Genomic DNA, 24,886 nt, shown 5'->3' on the forward strand with positions numbered 1-24,886 from the left:
AAAGCTTCTTCCATCACATTAGGTAACAGCACTGTCTTATGATGGGCGGTCTCAAACCCCACAGTGTCACGTGCCTCACACAACAGCGGACCAGTCACCCCAAACGTTCCGCATCCGCGTTGGGACGTACACGCACAATCACACACCTGTCACGGCCTCAGCACCGCCCACACTCTCATTCGTCTTCGTCACCGCCACAAAAGCTCACACACAAACACCCATACACAGGCCTGAGCTCCAGGCTCAACGCGCCCTGTCTGCACTTTGGGGGCTCGGGGCTTCCTCACTGGGCGCGCCCGCCACGCCCAGACTCCGGCGGCCACTCGGAGCGCGAAGACTTGGAGGGATAACCAGAGAGGACCCAGGGCTCAAAGTTCTTTTCAAAAGCTGCACAGGGGCTTTGGGAAATGTAGTTCAAGGCTGGAAAAGCCCGGATGTCGAGCGCGCGCAAGGAGGCTGCGGCTTCAAAGACTGAGCCGCAGAGACACTTGGGAGGTACAGCTCGCGCGGGAGTACGCAGGCGCAGACCGCTGGCCAGTGGTCGAAGGTGAGGCTGGTGGGTCCTACGGAGGCGGTGGAGGCGGGTGATGGCGGGACCTGGGGGGAATGCAGAGGAGGGAGGCGGGAACCTGGCCAGGAAGGCCGGGGAAGAAGGCAAGAGTTTTGGGCCCTAGAGAGAACGGGAGGGAGGCGAGAACCTAAGCAGAAGGAGCCAGGGCCGGGAACGCCGAGAAGGGAATAGGGAGCCCGGGCCAGGGAGCGTCCTAGAGGGAACCGGTAGTCCAGGCTGGACAGCGCCGAAGAGGGAACTGGAAGCCCGAGTTGGTGTGAGCTTGGGGAGGGCAGGAATTTTGTCCCCCACCCCCGCCCCGCACCGTGAGGAAACCCCAGCTTTCGGAGTGCGGCCTGGCACACACGGGCATTCAGTTCGTGTAGCTTTTTGTGCCCGTTCTTGTGCAGCTTGGGCATGTGTTACTCCGTGTGACGTTGTGGAACCAGTTGTTTGGAAAGTGATAAAGTCTCTGTGTTTGTCTAATTTTTCAAATAGGATGCGAGTTGATGTGTTTTTGAGACTGCATGCGACTTTGGAGAGACGATAGTAAGGGGTTTGTGAGTAAAATTTTGCTATTTTGTGTAAAGTATGTTATGGGCTCTGTGAGATTATGCCTGTGATGTGCCTATGGGATTGTGATTGTGTCGTGGGCAATATAACTGTGTCTTTGTCTAATTTTTAAAGTATCTTGTGTGTACAATCCGCAGTAAATCGTGAATGTTTTCTGTGACTGAGATGGAGCGCTTGAGAAATTGGATGCATGACCAGTTAAATATGTATTGTTTCGATTATCTGAATACTGGCATTTTATATGCTTATAGATTTCACTCTATGGCAACTGGATAAGTGAAATAGAGATTTTTTTTTTGATGGAGAGGAGGAAGTAAAATAATAATTTTCAGATGGTAGGATTGTATATTGGGAAACCCCACACTGACTAATGATTGGTATGTTGAAATGAGTAGGACACCATAAAAAATTGGGCAAGACACAAAAAATTTCTCCCCTAACTGCCACTCAAAGTTTCTATTTGGGTGAATCCCTTTTTTTCCCTGCTACTACTGGATGCATTGCGAGACAGATTGAGTAATTTCTTTGCTCATTCTGAAGACTGAATCAGTTGAACATTTAAATACAAGACCAGTCTCATAATAACTATTTAACTAGTTAAATAAAATATTCACTATAGGGGCGCCTAGGTGGCTCAGTTGGTTGAGCATCCGATTCTTGGTTTCAGTGCAGTTCACGATCTCACAGTTTGTGGGTTCGAGCTCCACCTTGGGCTCTCTGCTGACAGTGCAGATCCTGGTTAAGATTTCTCTCTCCCTCTCTCTCTGCCCCTTCCTGGCTTGCTCTCTCTTTCCTTCTCAAAAAAATAAACAAATGAATATTTTAAAAAACATTCACTGTAGACACCAATACTTCAAACTTGTTTTAAATAAAAACCCTCCCTCCTACTGGAAGCTTGCCTGGGAAAAGGGTACATGATCAGCTTCTTCTCTAATTCTTCAACCTCTATTTTGTCTCTACTTCCTCTAGGTGGGTAGTCTCTGGCTGGAATGGATTGGGAGCTGGAAAGCAAGAGACAAGAAGTTAGGGACAAGAAGAGGCTAACATGATTGGTACCATTATAATTTATTGTAAGTCATCTCTTACCTTCTGAGAGAACCCACTGCTGGGAACTTCCAGATACACTTCCCTTCTTATGGGTACAGCCACTTCTCCAGCTGTCTTCTCAATGTTTCCTCTGGGCATGCAGTTGGCCACCTGCTCTGGTGGGTCTTGTTGTCTCTCCAGTGAGTCCTCTTGGACAAGAGAATCCAAGCCATTCCAGGCAGGCTCCATCCATGGGTTGCCCATCTAGAGCTCAGGTGAGAATTAGCCCCTTAGTCACTTTGCCCTCTCAAATCCTGAAATATGTACATTTTTCCCCAAAACTCTCTTTACCACTTTGTTTCCCAGTGACATCAGCATCTGAGGGGCCCCTTGTTTCTTATAAGAAAGCACCCACTTTTCTTCGCCTGGAAAACTATGTCCTAAAAAATAGTTTACTCTCTTAGACAAAGTAGGAGTTAAATTAATGGTAGCAAAACTTTATGTTTTTTATAAGACTTTATTTTAGAATGAGGGACACTTAGAAGCTTGCTTTCCTCACCATCTTTGGAACATCTGCTGAGACTGAGAGAAAAATTTATAAGTTACCATGCTGTTATAAACAGTGACAACAATTAGAAAATTCAGAGGTTTGTTGGAAAAATCATTGACAAATCAATAAGCTTCATTTATATATGTGTGCTTATGTGTATATATATGTATCAGAAAACTATGGAAAATGACCAATGGTCATCAAAAATATGAGATACAAAGAATTTCATAATGTGTAAGTAAAAGAATTCTTTTAATGTTTCTAAGGGACTCAAAAAATAAGACTTGAATAAAAGAACAGGAAGACATGTGACAAAGTGTCAAAACTCCCTAACATTTCATGCAATTCCATTAAATTTTCAGTAAAAATTTTGAATTTTCTACGAGAAATTTCTAAGAACGAAAGTTCTTATGAGAATATGAATAAGCCAAAAATTCTGAAAGAAAATAATGAAGGGGAAAGTAGCTCTAGCTGATACTAAAATATGTTTTAAAACTAATAACTGCCGAATCATCTTTGCAATTAAATGAACAGATCAGTAAAACTAAATATAAAATCCAGATCTACTCAGATATATAAAGGAAGTAAGGTATATGGTTATACTTGATCTTAGCCAAAAGACCAAGAAGCAATAAAGATGGCAGTTTTGATGAGTGGAGGAAACAGTAGATTATTGAACACCTGACAGTATTAAACCAATGGCCAATAATCTGTTGAAAGTTTTTGGGTTTTTTGGGGGTTTTTTTGTATTTAAGTAGGCTTCATGCCCATTGCAGAGCTCAGTGCAGGGCTTGAACTCATGACCGTGAGATCAAGACCTGAGCTGAGATCAATAGTTGGACGCTTAGCCGACTGAGCCACCCAGGCACCCCTGCTATAAGTTATTTTTGCATGGCAAAAACAAAGTCAAATGAGAAACTCTAAATTATTTGAAGTGAATACAGTACTTCCTTCCTTTAAAAAAAGATCTAATAACCAATCTAGAAAATAAAAATCTAATCGAAAAGTGAAAGAATTATAAGAGACCATTAACAGATGAGAAACTAAGGATGTTTTTTAAACTTATGAAAAGAAGCTTATTTTCTCTTATAATAGGGAAAATAAAACCCAGAACCACAATTTCTACCTATTAGATAGGCATGCATCAAGAAGTTGGTATCGGTAGCATTTATCAAGGTATTGGCATACATCAAGAAGTTGGTATCGGTAGCATTTATCAAGGTATATCAGTATATTCTCATATATTGCTGGTGATAGTGTAAATGGTAGAGCCTTCTGGAGAGCAGCTTGAAGGTAGGCTGCTAAGAGAGAAAAATTAGTGCTAGAAAGGAGGGGAACTTGCCCAAAATCTAACTTCTTGCCCAAGAGCCTCTATCTCTGCATTTTGGGATAAAATAAGATTTGTCTAGCTTATTCTCCTTCCTGTAAATTATGTGGAATGTGCAGAGTGGTCAAAGGCCAAAGCAAGGGAAATGGAGGCGATTTCAATTGAGACTTAAGTCATAAGAGAGCTATAAGTCGTGTATAGTGTCATTTTGGCTTCTTTTCATCTTGGCTTTGCCTTCTTAGGAACTGCCTCTTTTCCAAAGAGGAACCCAAAGGAAGACTGGTCACCTCTTGCAAATCTCAAAACCATGGCTCAGGTGAGGTGATGGTTCCTCTCTCTTTCCCAAATAATCTTTATTTTTTTTATTTTTTTTAAGGATATTTGAGCATTTGCCTTTCTTGTACTAAATCCTCCTGCCTATCTTCCCCTTCAGGAAAGTGTCCCCATTTCTTTCCATATTGGCCAGATAAGCCTTTTCCTTCCACAAATGCTCCTTCTAATTTTAACTAATTTTCACACATTAAGTGGGTTTATCATTAAACATCTTTCTTTGTCTTCTCCCAGAAGCAGAGCTGGGACAAAAATGCATTTCCTCAAATGAGAATATATTACTGCATGAACTTTGCTTGTTTAAATAAAAACAGTCAAGATGGAGATGGAATTGATGTTGCTTTTAGTAAGTAGCAAGGACTATTGTCTTGAGGCTTTAAGAAAAGAGTTATGCTTGGCAAATTGTACAAAGAACAGAGAATCTTGCTTTTCTCCTGTCTGATCCTCCAGTTTTGCCCATAGCTGCTAACAATTCCTAAAAATCCATGGCCTGCCAATAACACTCCCCCATTATGCTAATGATGTTCCTATTTTTAAACTTCTCTAATTTTATATTTGCATGCAGGGGAAGTAAATATATATGTTTGGATCACCATACTGAATTACAAGTATAACTCTTGAAATATCCTGCCCTTGGTTTCAAAGATGTTGTTATCTCTTGGTTCTTTCAGAAATGTCATCTTTATATCTGGACCTCTTAAATACTACTGTGCTCCAGATTCTTTTATTATTATAATTTTTTATGTTTATTTATTTTTGAGAGAGAGAGTGCGAAGGGCAGAGAGAGAGAGACACACACACACAAAATCTGAAGTGGGCTCCAGGCTCTGAGCTGTCAGCACAGAGCCTGATGGGGCTCGAACCCACAAACAGTGAGATCATGACCTAAGCCGAAGTCGGACACTTAAACCAACTGTGCCACCCAGGCGCCCCTGAACTCCAGATTCTTTATTGGTTCTCTTCTTTTTTCATTTCCCTGTTCCTATTCACAGTCTACCACCGTTATTCTATGCTCACATAATTGTAAACCTAAACCTCTGTTCTGAGTGTCAAAACCATATCCAATCTCCAACTAAAAATCACCACCTGCATATTCCACAGATACTTCAAGCACATGCCCAAGATTTATCTCATTATCTACTTCCCATCGTGTTCTTTTTTGTTTTGTTTTCTATCTGCTTTTGGCCCCAGTCCCATACCCACCTGCTAATATAGCTAGCTTGAGTTAAATAAATGTCTCTCTTCCACTATGCAATTTAGTGGTGATTTTATTCCTTATACCACAGTTGCCTTCATCTCCCTTGATATCTTTATTTTGAGTGCCTCTCTCATATCCTGGTCACTTGTTTTCCCATATAACACCTTTGCTCCTTTTCCAGTCCTCCAAGTGCTCACCCCACTGCTCACTTATGGATCTTTGTGTTTCTTACGCTTTTCTGTTTAACTTTGTGTGTGTGTGTGTGTGTGTGTGTGTGTGTGTGTGTGTGTAGTAAAATATACGTAGTGTAAAATTTCACCATTTTAGCCATTGTTGAGTGTATAGTTTAGCCCCATGAAATACATTCAGCGTTGTGTAACCAGTACCACTATGTATTTCCAGAACTTTTTCATCATCCCAGACAGAATCTCTGTAGTTATAACATTAATCGGTGACTGTTAACCTTATACTTTTTATAGCATCAGAACTAAAGCACATTAGAAGAATGTATAAAGATAGCCCTTTAGGGGAGTGGAAGATGTTAAAATATTAACAGTTTAAATTCAATAATAGTAATCAATGATAATGGTTTTCCAATTCACGAATATGATGTACATCTCCTTTTATTTAAGATCTTTAAATTCTCTCAGTAATGTTTTGTTGTTTTCAGTGTACAGTCTTACACGTTTTGTTATATTAATCCCTGGGTATTTTTTTTATGCTATTGTAAATGCTATTCATTTTTATTTCAAATTTTCACTGTTCACCGCTAATATATGAAAACAAAATTGATTTTTGTATATTGACCTGCAATCTTTCTAAAGTCACTTATTAGTTCTAGTAATTTTTTGTATTCTTTAGGATTTTCTACATAGATAAGCATGTCATATGTGAATAATGACTTTGCCTTCTTGCTTTTCAAACTGTGCATCTACTGCATTTTCTAGAACCTTCAGTATAATGTTGAATAGAAATGGTGAGAACAGACATTTTTGCCTTGTTCCTGCCTTAGGGGAAAGGGATTCAGAGTTTCACTATTAAGTATATTAGCTGTAGATTTTGCATTGATTTATCAGGTTAAAGAAGTTACAGTTTGCTGATAGTTTTTATCATGAGAGGGTGCTGAATTTTTTCAAAAGTTTTTCTTCATCTATTGGTTATTCCCCATTATTTGGCTTTTCTCTCTCTCTCTCTCTCTTTTAATGTTTATTTATTTTTGAGAGAGAGAGAGAGAGCATAGGAGCAGGGCGGGCAGAGAGAAATCTGAAGCAGGCTCCAGGCTCTGAGCTGACAGCACAGAGCCCAATGCGGGGTTTAAACTCACAAACCATGAGATTATGACCTGAGCCAAAGTTGGACACTTAACTGACTGAACCACTCAGGTGCCCCTTCTCTTTTTTCTATTACCACCATGAATTATATTGATTTTGAAGTGTTCAGCCAACTTAGAAGCTCTAGCTCTAGGATAAATTCCACTTATGTAATGTTTGATGAATTTGCTAATATAGTACATTGTTAAGGAGTTGTTTGTGGTTCATAAAAAATTTGGTCTGGGGGCGCCTGGGTGGCGCAGTCGGTTGGGCGTCCGACTTCAGCCAGGTCACGATCTCGCACTCCGTGAGTTCGAGCCCCGCGTCAGGCTCTGGGCTGATGGCTCAGAGCCTGGAGCCTGTTTCCGATTCTGTGTCTCCCTCTCTCTCTGCCCCTCCCCCGTTCATGCTCTGTCTCTCTCTGTCCCAAAAATAAATAAATGTTGAAAAAAAAAAAAAAATTTGGTCTATATTTTTTCTTGTAACACCTTTGTTTAGTTTTCATATCAGGATAATTCTTTTAAAATAAGTTGGGAAGTATACGCTCTTATTTTCTAAAAGAATTTGTGTAAATTGGTACTATTTCTTCTTAAAGTGTTTGTTAGAAATCACCAGTGAATAAATCTTTAAAAATTAAAAAATAAAAACAGGGGCGCCCAGGTAGCTCAGTGGGTTAAGTGTCCAACTTTGGCTCATGTCATGATCTCGTGGTTTGTGAGTTTGAGTCCCATATCGGGCTCTGTGCTGACAGGCCAGAGCCTGGAGCCTATTTCAGATTCTGTCTCCCTCTCTCTCTGCCCCTCCCCTGCTCATGCTCTGTCTCTCTCTCTCTCAAAAATAAAACATTTAAAAAAAATTTTTTTAATAAATAAATAAAAACAGGGAGGGAAACCATAAAAGACTCTTAAATACAGAGAACAATCTGAGAGTTGCTGGAGGGGAGGTGGGTGGGGAAATGGATTAAATGGATGATGGGCATTGAGGAGGACACTTATTGAGATGAGCACTGGTTGTCATATAAGAGATGAATACCTGGGTTCTACTCCTGAAGCCACTACATAACTACACTGTATGTTAACTAACTTGAAAATGAATAATAATAATAATATATTTTAAAAAAGAAGAATTCACCAGTGAAGCCATGTTAACCTGGAGATTTTTTTGTGGGAACGGGTTTAACTAGCAGCTCAATTTCCTTGGTAGAATTAGGGATATTCAGGTTATCAGGGTGTTTTCTTCAGTGAGCTTTTATAGTTTGTATCTTTCAAGGAATTTGTCAAATTTATTGACAAAGTTGTCAAAAATGCACTCTTTTTATCCTTTTGATATTTGTGTGACCTGTAGCAATGCCCCTCTTTCATTTCTGCTGTTGATAATTTGTGTCTTATTCTTTTCCTTGGTCAGTTGCCTAGAGTTTTACCAATTTCATTTGTCATTTCGAAGTACCAGCTTTGGGTTTCATTGGTTTACTCCATTTTTTTTCTGTTTCCTCTTTCTTCACATCTTTTTTGTTTCCTTTTTTTTTTTCTCAATACTTTGGGTTTAATTAAGTCATTTTCTAGTTTTGAGAGAGAGAGAGACAGCATGAGTAGAGGAGTAGCAGAGAGAAGGAGACACAGAATAGGATGCAGTCTCTAGGCACTGAGCTGTCACCCAGAGCCCAATGTAGGGATTGAACCCACAAGCAGTGAGATCATGACCTGAGCTGAAGTCAGACTTTTAACTGACTGAACCACCCAGGTGCCCCAAAACTTCTGTATCCTTATTGATTTTCAGTCTATTTGTGTAGCAATCACTGAGAGAAGAAAGTTGAAATCTTCAGTTACAATTTTGGTTTTGTCTGTTTTTCCTTTTCTATCAGTTTTTACTTAATGTATTTTTAAGTTCTGTTTTTAGGTGTGTTCACATTTAGAATTGTTACATTCTCTCATGAATTGATCCCCTCTGTTATTTTGAAATGCCTTATTTAATCCCTGATAATATTCTTTGTGCAGAAATTTGTATTGTTTGATATTATAGCCAATTTAGCTTTCTTATGATTAGTATTTACACGGTATACATGTTTTCCATCCTTTTTAAATTTTTTTAAGTTTACTTATTTTGAGAGAGAGAGAGAGAGCAAGTGGGGTAGAGGCAGAGAGAGTGGAGGAGAGAATATCAAGCAGACTCTGCAGGGTCAGCATAGAGGCCGATATAGGGCTCAAACTCACAAATTGTGAGATCATGACCTGAGCCCAAACCAAGAGTTGGACGCTTAATTGACTAAGCCACCCAGGTGCCCCTCCATCCTTTTACTTTAACCTTCCTATGTTTTCACATTTATAGTGAGCCTCTTGTAGATAGTATATAGTTTGTCCTTTTTAAACATTTTTTACTTTTAAGTAACCTCTACACCCAATGTAGAGCTCCAACTAACAACCCTAAGATCAAGAATCACATGCTGCACTGACTGAGTGGTACTCCTGTAGAGCATCACTTTTTGTAATCTCACAACACATGTTTTTCCAGAGCAAATATGCTATACACTAAGACAGAATATATGCAAATCTCAATAAAAAGAAATCATATGGAGCATCTTCTCTAACCACAATTGAATTAAATTAGATGTCAATAAAAATAACATACCTAGACTAGGCCCAAATGTTTGGAAATTAAACAATATGCTAATTTTTAAAAAAATGTTTATTTATTTTTGAGAGAGTGTGAGTGGGGAAGGGGTAGGGAGAGAGGGAGACAGAATCTGAAGCAGGCTCCAGGCTCTGAGCTATCAGCACAGAGCCCAACATAGGGCTCAAACCACAAGCCGCTAGCTCATGACCTGAGCCGAAGTTGGACGCCCCAACAATATACTACTTCTGAGTAATCAATTTTGGGTCAAAGAATAACCAAAAAGAAAATTTTCATAAAATTAATGAAATTTATGGCTAACATCATACTTAATGGTGAACGACTGTTTTCCCTCCTAAGATCAGGAGCAAGACAAGGATGTCTACTTTAAATTTTTTTTTTTTTCAACGTTTTTTATTTATTTTTGGGACAGAGAGAGACAGAGCATGAACAGGGGAGGGGCAGAGAGAGAGGGAGACACAGAATCGGAAACAGGCTCCAGGCTCCGAGCCATCAGCCCAGAGCCTGACGCGGGGCTCGAACTCACAGACCGCGAGATCGTGACCTGGCTGAAGTCGGACGCTCAACCGACTGCGCCACCCAGGGGCCTCAAGGATGTCTACATTAACGCTTCTATCAACACTGTAGTGATGCGTAAAGAATGAAAAAGAAATATGAGGCATATAGACTAGAAAGGGAGAAGGTAAACTGTATTTGCAGATAATATGACCAGGTTATGTAGGAAGTATTAAGGAATTTACAAAAAAAAAGTACTAGAAATAAAAAGTGAATTCAGCAAGGTCACTTATATCAAAATACAAAAATCAATTCTATTTTTATATACTAACAACAAAAATTTGAAAATGAGTTTAAAGAATAAAATTAACAAAACATTTACAAGACCTGTACACTGAAAACTACAAAACACTGCTGAGAGAAATTTAAGAAGACCTAAATAAGCATCCATGGATTGGAAGACCTACTACTGTTAACATATCTGTTATCTCCAACCAATTTATAAAGTCTTTCAAAACTCAATCAAAATCTAAGTAAGTTGTTTTATAAAGATTGATAAGTTGATTCTAAAATTAACCTGGAAATGCAAAACACCTAACATGTCTAAACAGGTTCTAAATGACAGTGTTGGAAGATTATTAATGGTGCTCTACAGGGGCACCTTACTGACTCAGTCACTGGAGTATGTGATTCTTGATCTCAGGGTTGTAAATTGGAGCCCCATGTTGGGTATAAATCTGTCCAGATTTTCCTCCCCTTTTTACTGACAAACATTTACATCAGCTATGGTTTTGGACTTTTTTAAGTCTCATTTTACTTTTGTCAATTTTTGCTTTATGTTTTTTGAAACTCTTGTTATTTAAATACGTATACATTTGTGGGGCGCCTGGGTGGCTCAGTCGGTTGGGCGTCCGACTTCGGCTCAGGTCACGATCTCGCGGTCCGCAGGTTCGAGCCCCGCGTCGGGCTCTGGGCTGATGGCTCGGAGCCTGGAGCCTGCTTCTGATTCTGTGTTTCCCTCTCTCTCTGCCCCTCCCCCGTCCATGCTATGTCTCTCTCTGTCTCAAAAATAAATAAACGTTAGGGGCGCCTGGGTGGCGCAGTCGGTTAAGCGTCCGACTTCAGCCAGGTCACGATCTCGCGGTCCGTGAGTTCGAGCCCCGCGTCAGGCTCTGGGCTGATGGCTCGGAGCCTGGAGCCTGTTTCCGATTCTGTGTCTCCCTCTCTCTGCCCCTCCCCCGTTCATGCTCTGTCTCTCTCTGTCCCAAAAATAAATAAAAAACGTTGAAAAAAAAAAATTTTTTTTAAATAAATAAATAAATAAATAAACGTTAAAAAAAATTAAAAAAATAAAATAAAATAAATGCATATACATTTGTAATTGTTCTATTTTCCTGGTGTATTTACTTTTTCATCAATATAAAATGCCTCTCTTTGTCTGCAGTAGTAACATTGCTCAGCTTTCCCATGTGTAGTGTTTGTATGTCATTTTCCATCCTTTACTTTCAGCCTATTTGTGTCTATGGTATTTAAAATATGTCTCTTGTAGGGTCGCCTGAGTGGCTCAGTTGGTTAAGCTTCCTGTTCTTGATTTCAGCTCAGGTCATGATCTCATGGTTCATAAGATTGAGCCCTGTGTCAGGCTCTGAGCTGGATATGGAGCCTGCTTGGGTTTTTCTCCCTTTCTCTCTGCCCCTTCCCCAGTTGTACATGTGCATGTGCTTGCACTCTCTCTCTCTCTCTCTCTCTCTCTGTCTCAAAATAAATAAATAAACTTTAAAAAATAAAATATGTCTCAGAATTATATTAAATCTTGCTTTTTCATGCATTCTAATATCTTGGTCATTTTATTGGAATGTTTGGTCCATTTATATTTAATACAATTAGAGGTAAATGGATTTAGGGCTGCCATTTTGCTGTTTTGTTTTCCAAATGCTTAACCTATGTTTTTAATCCTTTTAAATATACTTTATATTTCAAGGCAGTTTTAGGTTCATGACAAAATTGTAGAGTTTCCACTACCATCTGCCCCCATACATGATTAATAGCCTCCCCATTATCAATATCTTGCACCAGAGTGTACATTCATTACAATGAACCTACATTGATACATAATTCCAAAGTCCAATAGATTTTGGCAAATATATGACATTCTGCCATTATAGTATTATACAGAATAGTTTTAGTGCCCTAAAACTTTTAGGGCTACACCTTTTTGTCCCTTCTTTTTTTACTGTCTCCAGAGTTTTGCCTTTCCAGAATGTCATATAGTTGGAATTATACGGACTTTTCTGATGGGCTTCTTGCACCTACTAATGTGCATTTAAGTTTCCTCCTAATCTGTTTTTATTCATCTCTTCGTATATACTGTTGTATTTTGTATCAATCAAATACATGTTAATGGTTCATTTTCATTCTTCTCTTGACTATTTATTTATTTATTTATTTATTTTAATGTTCTATTTATTTTGAGAGAGACAGAGAATGCCAATGCAAGAGGGGCAGAGAGAGGAAGAGAGAGAAGCCCAAGCAGGGTGGACACTCATCATGACACAGGGCTTGATTCCATGACTGTGAGATCATGACCTGAGCTAAAAATCAAGAGTTGGACACTCACCAACTGAGCCACCCAGGCACCCCTCCTCTATTGACTTTTTAGTTGTATCTATTTCTATGCCCAGGTTTTCCATTAGTTCTTTGAAGACATTAAGAGCAGCTGCTTTGAAGCTTTTTTTGGTGGGTTTTTTTTTTGGCAAAATCCAACATTGGGACCCACTAGGGATTAATTTCTGTGACTGGCTTTTGCTGAATATGAGTCACATTCTCCCTTGTTTTGTTTGCATATTTAGTAATTTTTACTAGAAATCTGGATATCATGAATAATATAGTAATCTGATACTTTAAACTCTGCACCAACCCCAAGTATGAAGCAGCTGATATGTCAGCTCAGTTCTTTAAGCTTCCAGCTGCTGCTTTTGACCCTGGCCCCCTTAGGTGAGGGGAGATAGGTTCTCCTTGTGTTCATATATATTAGCTCTCAGTTAAGGAATTGGTGAGAGTTTATACTTAGATTTTGGGACTTACTTTTGGTAGGCCTGTTTCTTCCAGTGTTCCACTCCTTATACTTCCTGCTGCTTTGTGAGCTGCAACTTCTGACACCTCAATCCAGTAAGACTTCAGTTTTCTTCTGCTTGTGCTATGATCAGGTTGTATAATACTGGTAATCAAAAATGGCAAAATCTCAGGGGCGCCTGGGTGGCTCAGTCGGTTGAGCATCCGACTTCGGCTCAGGTCACGATCTCGCGGTTCGTGAGTTCGAGCCCTGCGTCGGGCTCTGGGCTGATGGCTCAGAGCCTGGAGCCTGCTTCCGATTCTGTGTCTCCCTCTCTCTCTGCCCCTCCCCCGTTCATGCTCTGTCTCTCTCTGTCCCAAAAATAAATAAAACGTTAAAAAAAATTTTTTTTGTAAAAGAAAAATGGCAAAATCTCAGAATCTCACTAGATGCACTTCTATTTTTCAAAACTCTTTTTTGGTATCTTTCTGTCTGCTTTTTCCTAAGTCCTCTCTGATGTCTCCAACAATTGCTTAGTTTAATTATCAATGTGGTGTTCTGGCAGTGTTTATACTCAGATTTTGGTTCTCATCCTTTCTATAGTTCTCTCACTTCCAAGAATTTATTTCTAAATCTTGAGCTCAGCTGCCTTAACAGCTATGGGGTTTCTGGTACCTTCATGCAAAAAAGCCATGGGTTGAACAATTCTTACCCATCACGGTTGCTATCCTTTAAGGATAAGCTCTCCATTGGGGCACCTGGGTAGCTCAGTCGGTTGAGCATCCGACTTTTGATTTCACCTCAGGTCATGATTCCAGGGTTGTGGGATCAAGCCCTGCGTCGGGCTCCACACTGAACATTTAGCGTGCTTGGGATTCTCTTTCTGACTCTGCCCCTTTCCCCAGCTCATGCTCTCCCTCTCTCTCTCAAGTAAAAAAAAAAAAAAAAAAAAAATTAATTCAGTTTTTTTAAAAAAGGTTAAGCTCTCCTTCAATTTTTGCTTGCTTTAATTGCTTCCAGTTCCATCTATGAGTTGTTATATGTTGTATTCAGACATATATATTAAGTATAAATGATTATCTGAAGGATCATTTTCTTGATCAATTGACTGTATTATTTTTGGATGCCAGAAGTTGCTCCCATGCATTTTTAAACCATATTTTTTCTGCATAATACATTAATCTTGACAGAGAAAAGTTTTACCTCCTCAATTGTGTTGCCCTTGTAATATATCACATCTTGTACATTCTTCTCTTGTAGTACCTGTAACACCTTCAAGCAGGTGTATGTTTAAACATACTTTCTTGAAGGCTTTGAGGCTATGCAGGGACAGTGTTTTATATGTCTTGGCACTCCAGTAAACTAATGCAGTTTGGGGTTACAAAGTGACTTTACATAAATATTTGTGTGATGAATTATTAAATAAATTCAGTGGCAGGTATTTCTGTCTTTTGTTTACCTTACAATATAAATTACAAAGCAAAAATGATTAGCTTTTTTTACATTGATATGAATGCCCCAAAGGAACAGATCAAAAGTAGTCCCCAATATCTAGTCAGCTTATTCTGATCACAATTCCAATCCGTTGCAGGCATCAGTGTCATTCAAAGATGTGACTGTTGACTTCTCTCGGGAAGAGTGGCAGCACCTGGATCCTGCTCAGAAGACTCTCTACATGGATGTGATGTTGGAAAACTATTGCCACCTCATCTCTGTAGGTAAGAAAAACTCTCTTTGAAACTTTCAGTAGCATGCATTTCCTTTCAAAGTGCCTGAATTATGTGTGATCTTGTGTTTCAGGGATAAGATTGATGAATTCTTTTTTTGTTTGCAGAAAGGATAATTTTGTACTTGCCCAGAGCAAGGCGTTAAGTTTACTCTTACACAAAGAAGTATCTTAATTTGCAGTATTGAAAATGTACTTTACTAATTTTTCAAATGTATTGAAGCCTAAACAACTTAATCCAAATTTTTCTTTGTCAGGGTGTCACATGACCAAACCTGATGTGATCCTCAAGTTAGAACGAGGAGAAGAGCCATGGACATCATTTACAGGTCATACCTGCTTAGGTGAGTTTCTGACTCTTCAGGTGGATGAAATCTAATGGAGAATAAATTTTAAAATAGTCATGCGGTAGGTGGCACCTTCGAAATATGCCACCTGGTGTGGGAGTGTCTTTTTAAAGGCTCCTAACCTTTGAAATGATCATTATTCCTGCAAAACTTAAATCAAACTTTTAAATACGACTCTCCCAATATAATATTCTTTTCTAGTTTGCTTGATGTTATCAAAGATAGTTGCCACTCTTAATCAAAATGTATTATAAACCTTCTTTTTAGATCTTTTTTCTTGTTTTGTGTCTTTTTCTAACTTCAGTCTCTTCTTGACATTGTATATTTTCTTTTGAACATTCTTAAATCTGTTTTTATAAGAGAGAAAATTCTTGTTTAATGTTTTTCTTCTCAGTTGCTTTCCATTTTTTTCTTTTTCTTTCTTTTAATTGTCTCAGGTTTGTTTTCTGTGCTAAGTCTAAGATCCCCTTCTCACCACAAATATAGCTGTTAATTTTAAAACTTACTTGCTTTGACCCAGATTGATAATTCCACAGTTATCATTCTCTTCTATTAAACTTTTGTGGTTCACTTTATATGGCAGATCATCATTCCTGAAATCAACCCTTCATTTGGGTAAAGCATTAACTTATTCTTATCCTGGTTCTCTGAGTGATTATTTCCAAGTTGGTCTATTTTCTTCATCACTGGACATACTGCCTGATAATACCTGGTACATAATGGTCATTGATACATATATTTTTAAATGTATGTTGTTTCACTAGACTCTCAGTCTTATTTCTCTGATTTGACCTCAAAGGATCTGCCTTTAAATTATGGTAATCTCATCCATTCTGAGGACGGAAGGTCTTTGTTTTATGTAGAGATCTGTAACACTGACATACTCAGTGCATTTCTCCCACCTTCACTATAGTACTTCAAGGGTTCTGCACTCTGATGTTTCACCTATTTTGTGACAACATGTTAGAAATGAAAATCACAAACTTTCCTACCCTTTACATTCTTCCCCACTGTTTCCAAATATTTTATTTTTACCATGATACCAGCTTTCTCTGTCTCTATCATCATCTCTTATGAATCTCTTCACAATTTGTGTTATGTTTATCAGCCTGTGAAGTGTATTTATGTTTTCCCATATTTTCATTTTTTACTGACCTCATACAAAATAACAACTATCTTATTTCATGTCTTGACTACAATAATTACAGCTTGGCTTTGCTATAATTTTGTCCTAATTCTTTCAATTTATATTGTTACTTTTCTGACAAGAGATACCATTGCTTGTTCCCTATTATTATATGAAATTGAAATTCTTCATTCAAGGACTACTATAATAAGCCCTCATCTGGTCTTTTCAACTTTATTTCTCTCCATTATGGAAAACTTGTGGTAATTTCCACTTGATATAGTCTCCTCAATGTTCTCCACACATGTGTAATTTGTCATAATGCTTGTACTGTTCATTGTGTTGTGTTCTCCCTTCCATATACTATGTATCTTTTAAGTCTTGAGATTTCTTCTGCATAAACTATTCCTTAACCACTTCACATAGATTTTTTTTTTTTTAATTTTTTTTTCAACGTTTTTTATTTATTTTTGGGACAGAGAGAGACAGAGCATGAACGGGGGAGGGGCAGAGAGAGAGGGAGACACAGAATCGGAAACAGGCTCCAGGCTCCGAGCCATCAGCCCAGAGCCTGACACGGGGCTTGAACTCACGGACCGCGAGATCGTGACCTGGCTGAAGTCGGACGCTTAACCGACTGCGCCACCCAGGCGCCCCTAGATTTTTCTGAATTCCCATGCTACTTACCAACTCAGACACACACAACTCTTGAAAATAATTATGTAATTTGGTACCCAGTTATATGTGATTTATGCTTAAGGCTTTTTTAATTCAAAGATAAGATCCTCTGTATCTTTTTTGCTATAGTATATAATATTTTAAATATTCCATAGTTGCTCATTAACTTGAAGCTATACAGGCAAGTTACGCTTTTGCTCCATTCACAAAGCATGGTAAGCTCCTTCCAGATGTACCTGCTCAGGCCATGGCTGTATAGATTCTGATTGAAATTGTTGGATTCTGGGGCACCTGGGTGTCTCAGTCAGTTGAGCCGACTTCAGCTCAGGTCATGATCTCATGGTCTGTGAGTTCGAGCCCTGCGTTGGGCTCTGTGCTGACAGCTCAGAGCCTGGAGCCTGCTTTGGATTCTGTGTCTCCCTCTCTCTCTGCCCCTCCCCTGCTCATGCTCTGTGTCTGTCTGTCTCTCTCTCTCTCTCTCTCTCTCTCTGTCAAAAATAAATAAACATTGAATTGGCTGGATTCTACCAAACACTACCTATCTAGGTAGGATATACAGTGTTAATGTAAACTCAGAAGAGTTCAAAGGAGATAATCAATAAAGTATTCCTTTCTATGGAAAAGGATTACTATCAAAATCTGCATCTTTCACAAAATATTTAAGACACGATTAAGCTTGTGAAAATATTTTGTTAAAATTACTTTCCTAGACCATAACCATTTTTAAGTTATAAAGAAATAGTGCTTAAAGTGGTAGGGGGAAATAAGTGAAGGATTTTTGGCATCATGGAACGTAGCATTTTCTTGAAGGTAATCTGAGTAGAAATAAGAATGGAAGACAAGCCACTTGATTAAAAAAACATAAGCAAAGTATGTGATTAGGAGTAAGTGAGATATTTATAAGGCAAAAAAGATGAGGCCTCACTTTTACGTGTGAAAGTTGTCAGATAGGTGGACAACCCTGAAAACTTGTTTGAATATGAAAAGTGAATCTCAGTGATTCAAAGTTTTGTTTACAGGAGAAATTCCTTATATGTTGGTGTTGAGAGTAATGGACTGAAGGAAGAAATAGATTTTTTGAACCTAAATTTAACATTATTTCACTAGATGTGGATGATTGCAAAATAACAGAAGTCAAATATAGCTATAAAATATAAGAGAAATGAAGGTTAAAGTTAATCACTTAGAATGAGATGTAATCTTGTCCACCATGTGGAAAACTGGAGTTAAGAAAAGTTATGAGTGTCTGGGTGGCTCAGTCAGTTAAGCGTCCAAATCTAGATTTCAGCTCAGGTCACGATCTCACAGGAGATAGAGCCCCACATTGGGCTCTGTGCTGGCATTGTGGAGCCTGCTTGGGATTCTCTCTCCCTCTTTCTCTTTGCTCTTCCCCTGCTCTCTGTCTCTCTCTCTCTCTCTCAAAAATAAATAAACCTTTAAAAAAAAAAAAAGAAAAGTTACTATATTGAGGAAAGACTTGTGGCAGTTTTTCCTTAAACCTGAAAAAGTAAGTCTGTGAAAAGAAATAGTTACAATTGATGGTCATGAGATTTTTGTTATTGAACCATTCTGAAAGGATTGGTAGTAATAGCAATAATGAATACACCAATAAATATACTCCTAGTCAGTTCCTGTTGAAAGTGTCTTCATAGCTCTTTTCTCACAGGAGAAAATGATAACCAGTTATATGGAGGATTAGAGCCTAGGCTATACGGTTGTCTTTTAAACACTAGGAAATTACTTGATACTTGGAAAGATTAATGAGCCATTGATGGGTACATAGTAGGCGGTGGTGGAATAACTGGAAATGTTTTGCCTCACAGTCTAGAGCTGAATGTATAAAAATATAGGCTCTGATCTGTGTTCTCCAAAAGTAATCCTTCCTCTAATATTTTTCTTGAATAAGCTTTTCTACTAATTTTTCTTGTCCATCCTACTTAAAGTTTACTGCCCTTGAAAGGTTCACTTCATTGCTTCCAAATCCACCTGTCCAAACATCAGTCTCTCTTTCACCATTCTTTGTCTTCTCACTGCTTGGTGTATTCATTTAACTTTCTGTATGAAATTCTGATACAAAGTGCAAAAGTTACTAGCGTTCATTGCTTAATTTTTCATTCTTGTCCACACCGAGGCAGAGTTTTTCTTTAGGTTTTGTGTCTTTTCCCTGGCAAGGAATAATTTGTCCAGGGTCTTTTTTGATCTCATATACTAGACACCAGTACAATTTCTTTCCATAGCAAATATGTGAAGATTCACAAATTGTTATGATATTCTTTTGTAGAAGAAAATTGGAAAGATGAAGACTTTTTAGTGAAATTCAAGGAATACCAAGATAAGTTTTCTAGATCAGTTGTATTCATCAACCACAAAAAACTGATTAAAGAGAACAGTAATGCATATGAAAAGACATTTACTTTAAGCAAAAACCCTATTAATTCAAAAAATCTACCTCCTGAATATGATACTCATGGAAAGATTTTTAAAAATGTTTCAGAATTAATCATCAGTAATATAAGTCCTGCAAGAAAGAGACTTAGTGAGTATAATGGATATGGGAAATCACTTCTCAATACTAAACCAGAGACAGCTCAACCTGGAGTCAAATCCCATAATCAGCGTGGCAGGGTTGTCAGTCATAATGACGTACTTATACAATATCATAAGGTGGAAACTCCAGCACAGCCATTTGGATATAATGACTGTGAGAAAACCTTCCTTAAAAAAGGAGAATTAATTACACATAATAGAGCTTACATAAGGGAAAACCCATCTGAATATAATAAAAGGAGAAGAACAACCAATATTGAAAAAAAACATACATGCACTGAATGTGGGAAGTCCTTCTGCAGGAAGTCAGTATTGATTCTGCACCAGGGAATTCACACAGAGGAAAAACCCTATCAGTGCCATCAATGTGGAAATTCATTTAGAAGGAAGTCATATCTCATTGATCATCAAAGAACTCACACAGGAGAAAAACCCTTTGTTTGTAATGAATGTGGTAAGTCCTTCCGCCTAAAGACAGCCCTCACTGATCATCAGAGAACACATACAGGGGAAAAATCATACGAATGTCCACAGTGTAGGAATGCCTTCAGATTGAAGTCACACCTCATACGTCATCAGAGAACTCATACAGGAGAGAAACCATATGAGTGTAATGACTGTGGGAAGTCCTTCCGCCAGAAGACAACACTCTCTCTACATCAGAGAATTCATACAGGAGAGAAACCCTATATTTGTAAAGAATGTGGGAAGTCCTTTCACCAGAAGGCAAACCTTACTGTACATCAGAGAACTCATACGGGGGAAAAGCCCTATATTTGTAATGAATGTGGGAAATCGTTCTCCCAGAAGACAACCCTCGCTCTTCATGAGAAGACTCATAATGAGGAGAAACCCTATATTTGTAATGAATGTGGGAAGTCCTTTCGCCAAAAGACAACCCTTGTGGCACATCAGAGAACACATACAGGGGAAAAATCCTATGAATGTCCTCACTGTGGGAAGGCCTTTAGAATGAAGTCATACCTCATTGATCATCACAGAACTCACACAGGAGAAAAACCATATGAATGTAATGAATGTGGGAAATCCTTCAGTCAGAAGACAAATCTGAATCTGCATCAGAGAATTCATACAGGAGAGAAGCCCTATATTTGTAATGAATGTGGGAAGTCCTTTCGCCAGAAAGCAACTCTCACTGTACATCAAAAAATACATACAGGACAGAAATCCTACGAATGTCCTCAGTGTGGGAAAGCCTTTAGCAGGAAGTCATATCTCATTCATCATCAAAGAACTCATACAGGAGAGAAACCATATAAATGTAATGAATGTGGGAAGTGCTTCCGCCAGAAAACAAATCTCATTGTACATCAGAGAACTCACACAGGAGAGAAACCCTATATTTGTAATGAGTGTAGTAAGTCCTTCAGTTATAAGAGAAACCTCATTGTCCATCAGAGAACTCACAAGGGAGAAAACATAGAAATTCAATAAATGATGTGATCTCTTTGTGAAGCCTTTCCAAGTTATTGTAAAACTTTAGTTTAAGGAAAAAAAGCATGCTAAAACATTTTAATAAGGTAATTTTAATCACAAATGTAATAATAGTTAAAGTACCAACCACAGAACTGTCTGCTGTTTACTAGCACATGTAATGGATATGATCATTGTTATCGAACTTTATCAGAAATGAAGCTAATTTTTTAAGTTTTCAAGTTCTGTTCACTTAGATTATTTTTTTAAAGTGCTTACATAATATATGCAGAGGCAAGATACAAAATGGTTATAATATCAGTCTCCATAAAAGAAAGAAAATATGAAATATATTTCTCCTTGTGCTCTGGAATAAAGAATAACTGTCATTTCCCCAAAGATTACCATGTCCCTGGCTTATAACATCATGAAGCAGTCTTTGCATGTCTAAATTTTATGTTTTATCATATATCATGAATTATTTTGTGTCTTGTCTCAACATTTTTAAGATTCATACATTATTGCATGTGGCAGTAATGTATTCATTTTCATTGTGCATACTCTTCCATTTTAAGAATATACCACTATTTATCCTCTTGATGGATGTTTGTATTTTTATAAATTTGTGTTGTAATAAAAATACTGCTCTAAATGCTGTAAATATTCTGTGTATGTGTGTATGTATATTTCTGTTGATCTTATCGTGAGATGAATTACTCAGTCCAAGGGTGTATGTAAGTTTTTTTCAGCTATGGTAGATACTGCCAAACGTCTCAGACCTTTCTTAATATGAGGTGATTAACTTTGGAAAGTAACAGCTCTGACTGTAAGCAATGTGGAGAAAGGTCTTTAGCAGTCATTCAACTAGAGAATTTTACTTTAAAAAATCCATATAATATTGTAATTGTAAGAAGACTGTTAGTCATGAATATCTGAATGTAACAAATCTAGAAAGACTCGCTATGGCTTAAATTACACAAAGCTAGAGAATTCATATCGGAACGAATCCTATAGTTGTCATGATTATAGGAATACTTTTAGCCATAGCATACACCTTATTTAACACCATAGAATTCATACTAGAGAAAGGGAGGTTAAGAAATGACAAAGATGAGTAAAACTTGGGAATATAAGTCACATTAGACAGAATTGTGAAATACACACACACACACACACACACACACACACACACACACACAACTAAGCCTTTTATATATTTATCTCAGGAAGTGTGGGTCTCAGTTCCCAATGGAAAAATCACTGGAGAGATATTGATGTTTTAGAATTGGAAATCTGCTAAAACACTAATGTCTATAGCATCTTTTCTATGAAAATAGTAAGTTCAACAGCACCTTGAACAGTTTTACTGAAGGCCCTTGATTATTTGTAACATATGTTTACTACATGTATTGTTACTGTGTATAATAAAATGCATTTAAAATTTAAATAAGCTTACCCCCCGCCCCCAATTTGGGCCCTCTGCCTTACAGAAAGGGACAGCAGTTGCCAGTGGATAGTAAATGGAAACCTGCTTGTCCAGGGCTTGTAGATAATTTGAGAGAGAAAAACAAAAAACGACAGTGGGTAATGAGGAAATTCAGACATGACAAATATTTAGACTTCAAAGGGTCTAAAAATTATAGTGCCTTGTCTGACCAGACAGAACTTTGTGAAATTCAGCCTTTACTAGTAACTATTTATGTTTAGAGGATTTGTTTCGTTTTGTGGGTTTTTTTTTTGAGGGTAGGATGAACGTACTAAAAATAAGTAGGTAAGATTACAGGGTCCATATTCATAACCATGAGAACCTGGTAATAGTTTCATTTGAATAAATCTATATTTGTATATGAATTAATACTATTTATTATATGTTAACAATGGCAACTAACAAGAATTATACTCAAGACGGAGGATGCAAATCTACCCTTTTTCCTGGATATTTAATGATTAGGGAGGTGTGGTATAACTGAATCTGTTCTAACCTCAACCAAACAAAGATGTTGGGACTGTGAGTCACTTTTTCTTGGATATTCTACTCTCCTTTGTTTCGTCTCTCATATGTATTTCTGTGGCTGTCACAAAAATATAATTTATCTGGCATCCCTACATGTGCTATCCTGCCTCTTGATTTACTGATTATATTATGAAATAGCCATGTTTTATTTGCAGTAGAGCATTGTATGCATATTCTTAGTTTATTTTTATACATAGTACATAATATTCATGTTTTATAGGTCTTGTGTATGATATACTAGAAATTCTGGTGTACTAACAGACAGTGTTTTAAATGGCTAAGCTTAAAAGTACAATTATGAACTCACAGATGATTAGGCTGTTTTCTTACCTAAAAGAACTTCCAGTATAGGAGGTTATATAAACAAGTCATAAAAGTATTTGGATAGTAATCCGTAAGAATCTCTACATATTTATGCTCTTAGCTATTTCCCAAGATCTCCCCAATTTCTACTCCTATCATAGTTACTATACCCACCAAAATATATGTCACTTATAGGGGGAGATGGAATGGGGTGTTATTAGAAGAGATACATTGCTACTGTATTCATTGTAATGAAATTTTTTAAAATGAGTAGGCCAGTCCCAGACTCCTTTGGCATCCGAGGACAAACAGCAAATATCCTAAATCTATATGTCACATTTTAAACTTTCCTTATTCCCAATCCTATATTAATCCCTCCTCATGCAAATCTCTGGGATATAATATATCTCAGCTGAAGAGGGAAGGGACAAAAAAGATATTATGCAAATGTTTGGCTGTAAAAAGTTACCCTACTTGAAGTGTCTCTGCAAAAATTCAAAGTAATGGCAGATGCCATTTTCTGTATGATTTTTCTGTTTTTAAATTTATAATTTTTAACTTCCATTTGAAATCATATCCACTAAATTTAATTTTATAAATGTGCCACTTTATAAATATATTGTATTTTTGTTGTTGTTTTAACCACCAGATTTATGGTGATTTTTATGGCAGCCACAGAAAACTAACAAATTTTGGTACCAGGGAATGGGGCTCTGCTAAAACAAACACCTAAAAATGTGGAAGTGGGTTTGGATAATGGGTAGAGGCTGGAAGAATTTTAAGCCATATGATAGAAAAGCCTAGATTACCTTAAACAGATTGTTAGGGATGGTAAGGTGCAGGCTCAGGAAATAGCAGGATTGAGAAAGCTATTTTGTTTGAGGATACATGTGTCATGAACAGAATATTATTAGAAATATTAACATATAATGGTACTTCTGGTAAGGGCTCAAAAGAAATGTTAATATTGGAAACTGGTGGAAAGATCATTCTTACATAGTGGCCAAAAACGTGACTGAATTGTGGTTTATACTTGTGTGAAAAGCAAACTTGTAGGTGATGGATTTGAATACTTGGCTGAGGAAATTTCCAAGGGAAATGTTGAAGGTGGGGCCTGGTGTTTTCTTGCTGCTTATTATAAAATATAAAAGGAAAGAGAAATTTAGGAAGGAACTATTATGCAAAAAGGAATCAAAGTCTGATTATTTGGGGGAATTCTCAGCCTATGCAAACTGCAAAGGATGTTGAAATTAAGAGTTCACTGGAGAAAGCTTGCTCTGGAGAGAGTGCTTGGACAATTTTAGTTGAAGAGATTAAGTATGTGACTCATGGATCCAATCAATCATCTCAGTAGAAACAAATGGAAATGGTTGCCCAACAGTGATGCATGGAGGGCCCTCTTGTCTAATTGTGTGGATCTCTATGACAAACAGAGGAGACCCATAAGGTCTTTACAAATGTGATATCAGCAGAAACACTGCTGGCTTGGACTGAAAACAACAGAGACAGAATGAAATAACAGAAGGCTATCAGATTTCCAAAATTCTACAGGGAGGAAATGGGCTGATAATCAACTGTAAACATGTGCTACCCTTCAAGTAAAAGGAAGAATGATTGTAGCCATAGACATAGAGGGCAGAGACACAACCTGGAGGGTAGAGTCTCAGGACAC

The 24,886-nt window shown here is 37.8% G+C and overlaps 1 protein-coding gene across 7 annotated transcripts; it reads left to right on the top strand.

Moving 5' to 3' along the window:
* The first annotated feature begins 100 nt into the window (after positions 1–100).
* On the top strand, positions 101–24,630 carry ZNF567 (zinc finger protein 567). Of its 7 annotated transcripts, XM_049622091.1 has the most exons (8): positions 101–547; positions 1,049–1,110; positions 2,093–2,424; positions 4,269–4,342; positions 4,591–4,702; positions 14,631–14,757; positions 15,023–15,109; positions 19,198–24,630. In XM_049622091.1, the coding sequence occupies exons 5-8, from the start codon at positions 4,676–4,678 to the stop codon at positions 20,916–20,918; spliced, it is 1,962 nt and encodes a 653-aa protein (XP_049478048.1). In that variant the 5' UTR covers positions 101–547; positions 1,049–1,110; positions 2,093–2,424; positions 4,269–4,342; positions 4,591–4,675; the 3' UTR covers positions 20,919–24,630. The 7 variants fall into 7 exon arrangements, with proteins under 7 accessions (XP_049478048.1, XP_049478046.1, XP_049478047.1 ...); XM_049622089.1 differs by having other exon boundaries at positions 1,049–2,424; XM_049622090.1 differs by having other exon boundaries at positions 1,049–2,193.
* Positions 24,631–24,886: the final 256 nt, after the last annotated feature.

The sequence above is a fragment of the Panthera uncia genome (assembly GCF_023721935.1).
Source record: "Panthera uncia isolate 11264 chromosome E2 unlocalized genomic scaffold, Puncia_PCG_1.0 HiC_scaffold_19, whole genome shotgun sequence".
NCBI lineage: Eukaryota > Metazoa > Chordata > Mammalia > Carnivora > Felidae > Panthera > Panthera uncia.

Excerpts from the sequence above, each read along its gene's own strand:
- ZNF567 (XM_049622089.1), top strand. The coding sequence starts at position 4,676 with ATGGAGATGGAATTGATGTTGCTTTTA. Across the intron at positions 14,758-15,022 it reads TTGCCACCTCATCTCTGTAG|GGTGTCACATGACCAAACCT; the intron begins GTAAGAAAAACT and ends TTTCTTTGTCAG. Across the intron at positions 15,110-19,197 it reads TACAGGTCATACCTGCTTAG|AAGAAAATTGGAAAGATGAA; the intron begins GTGAGTTTCTGA and ends ATTCTTTTGTAG.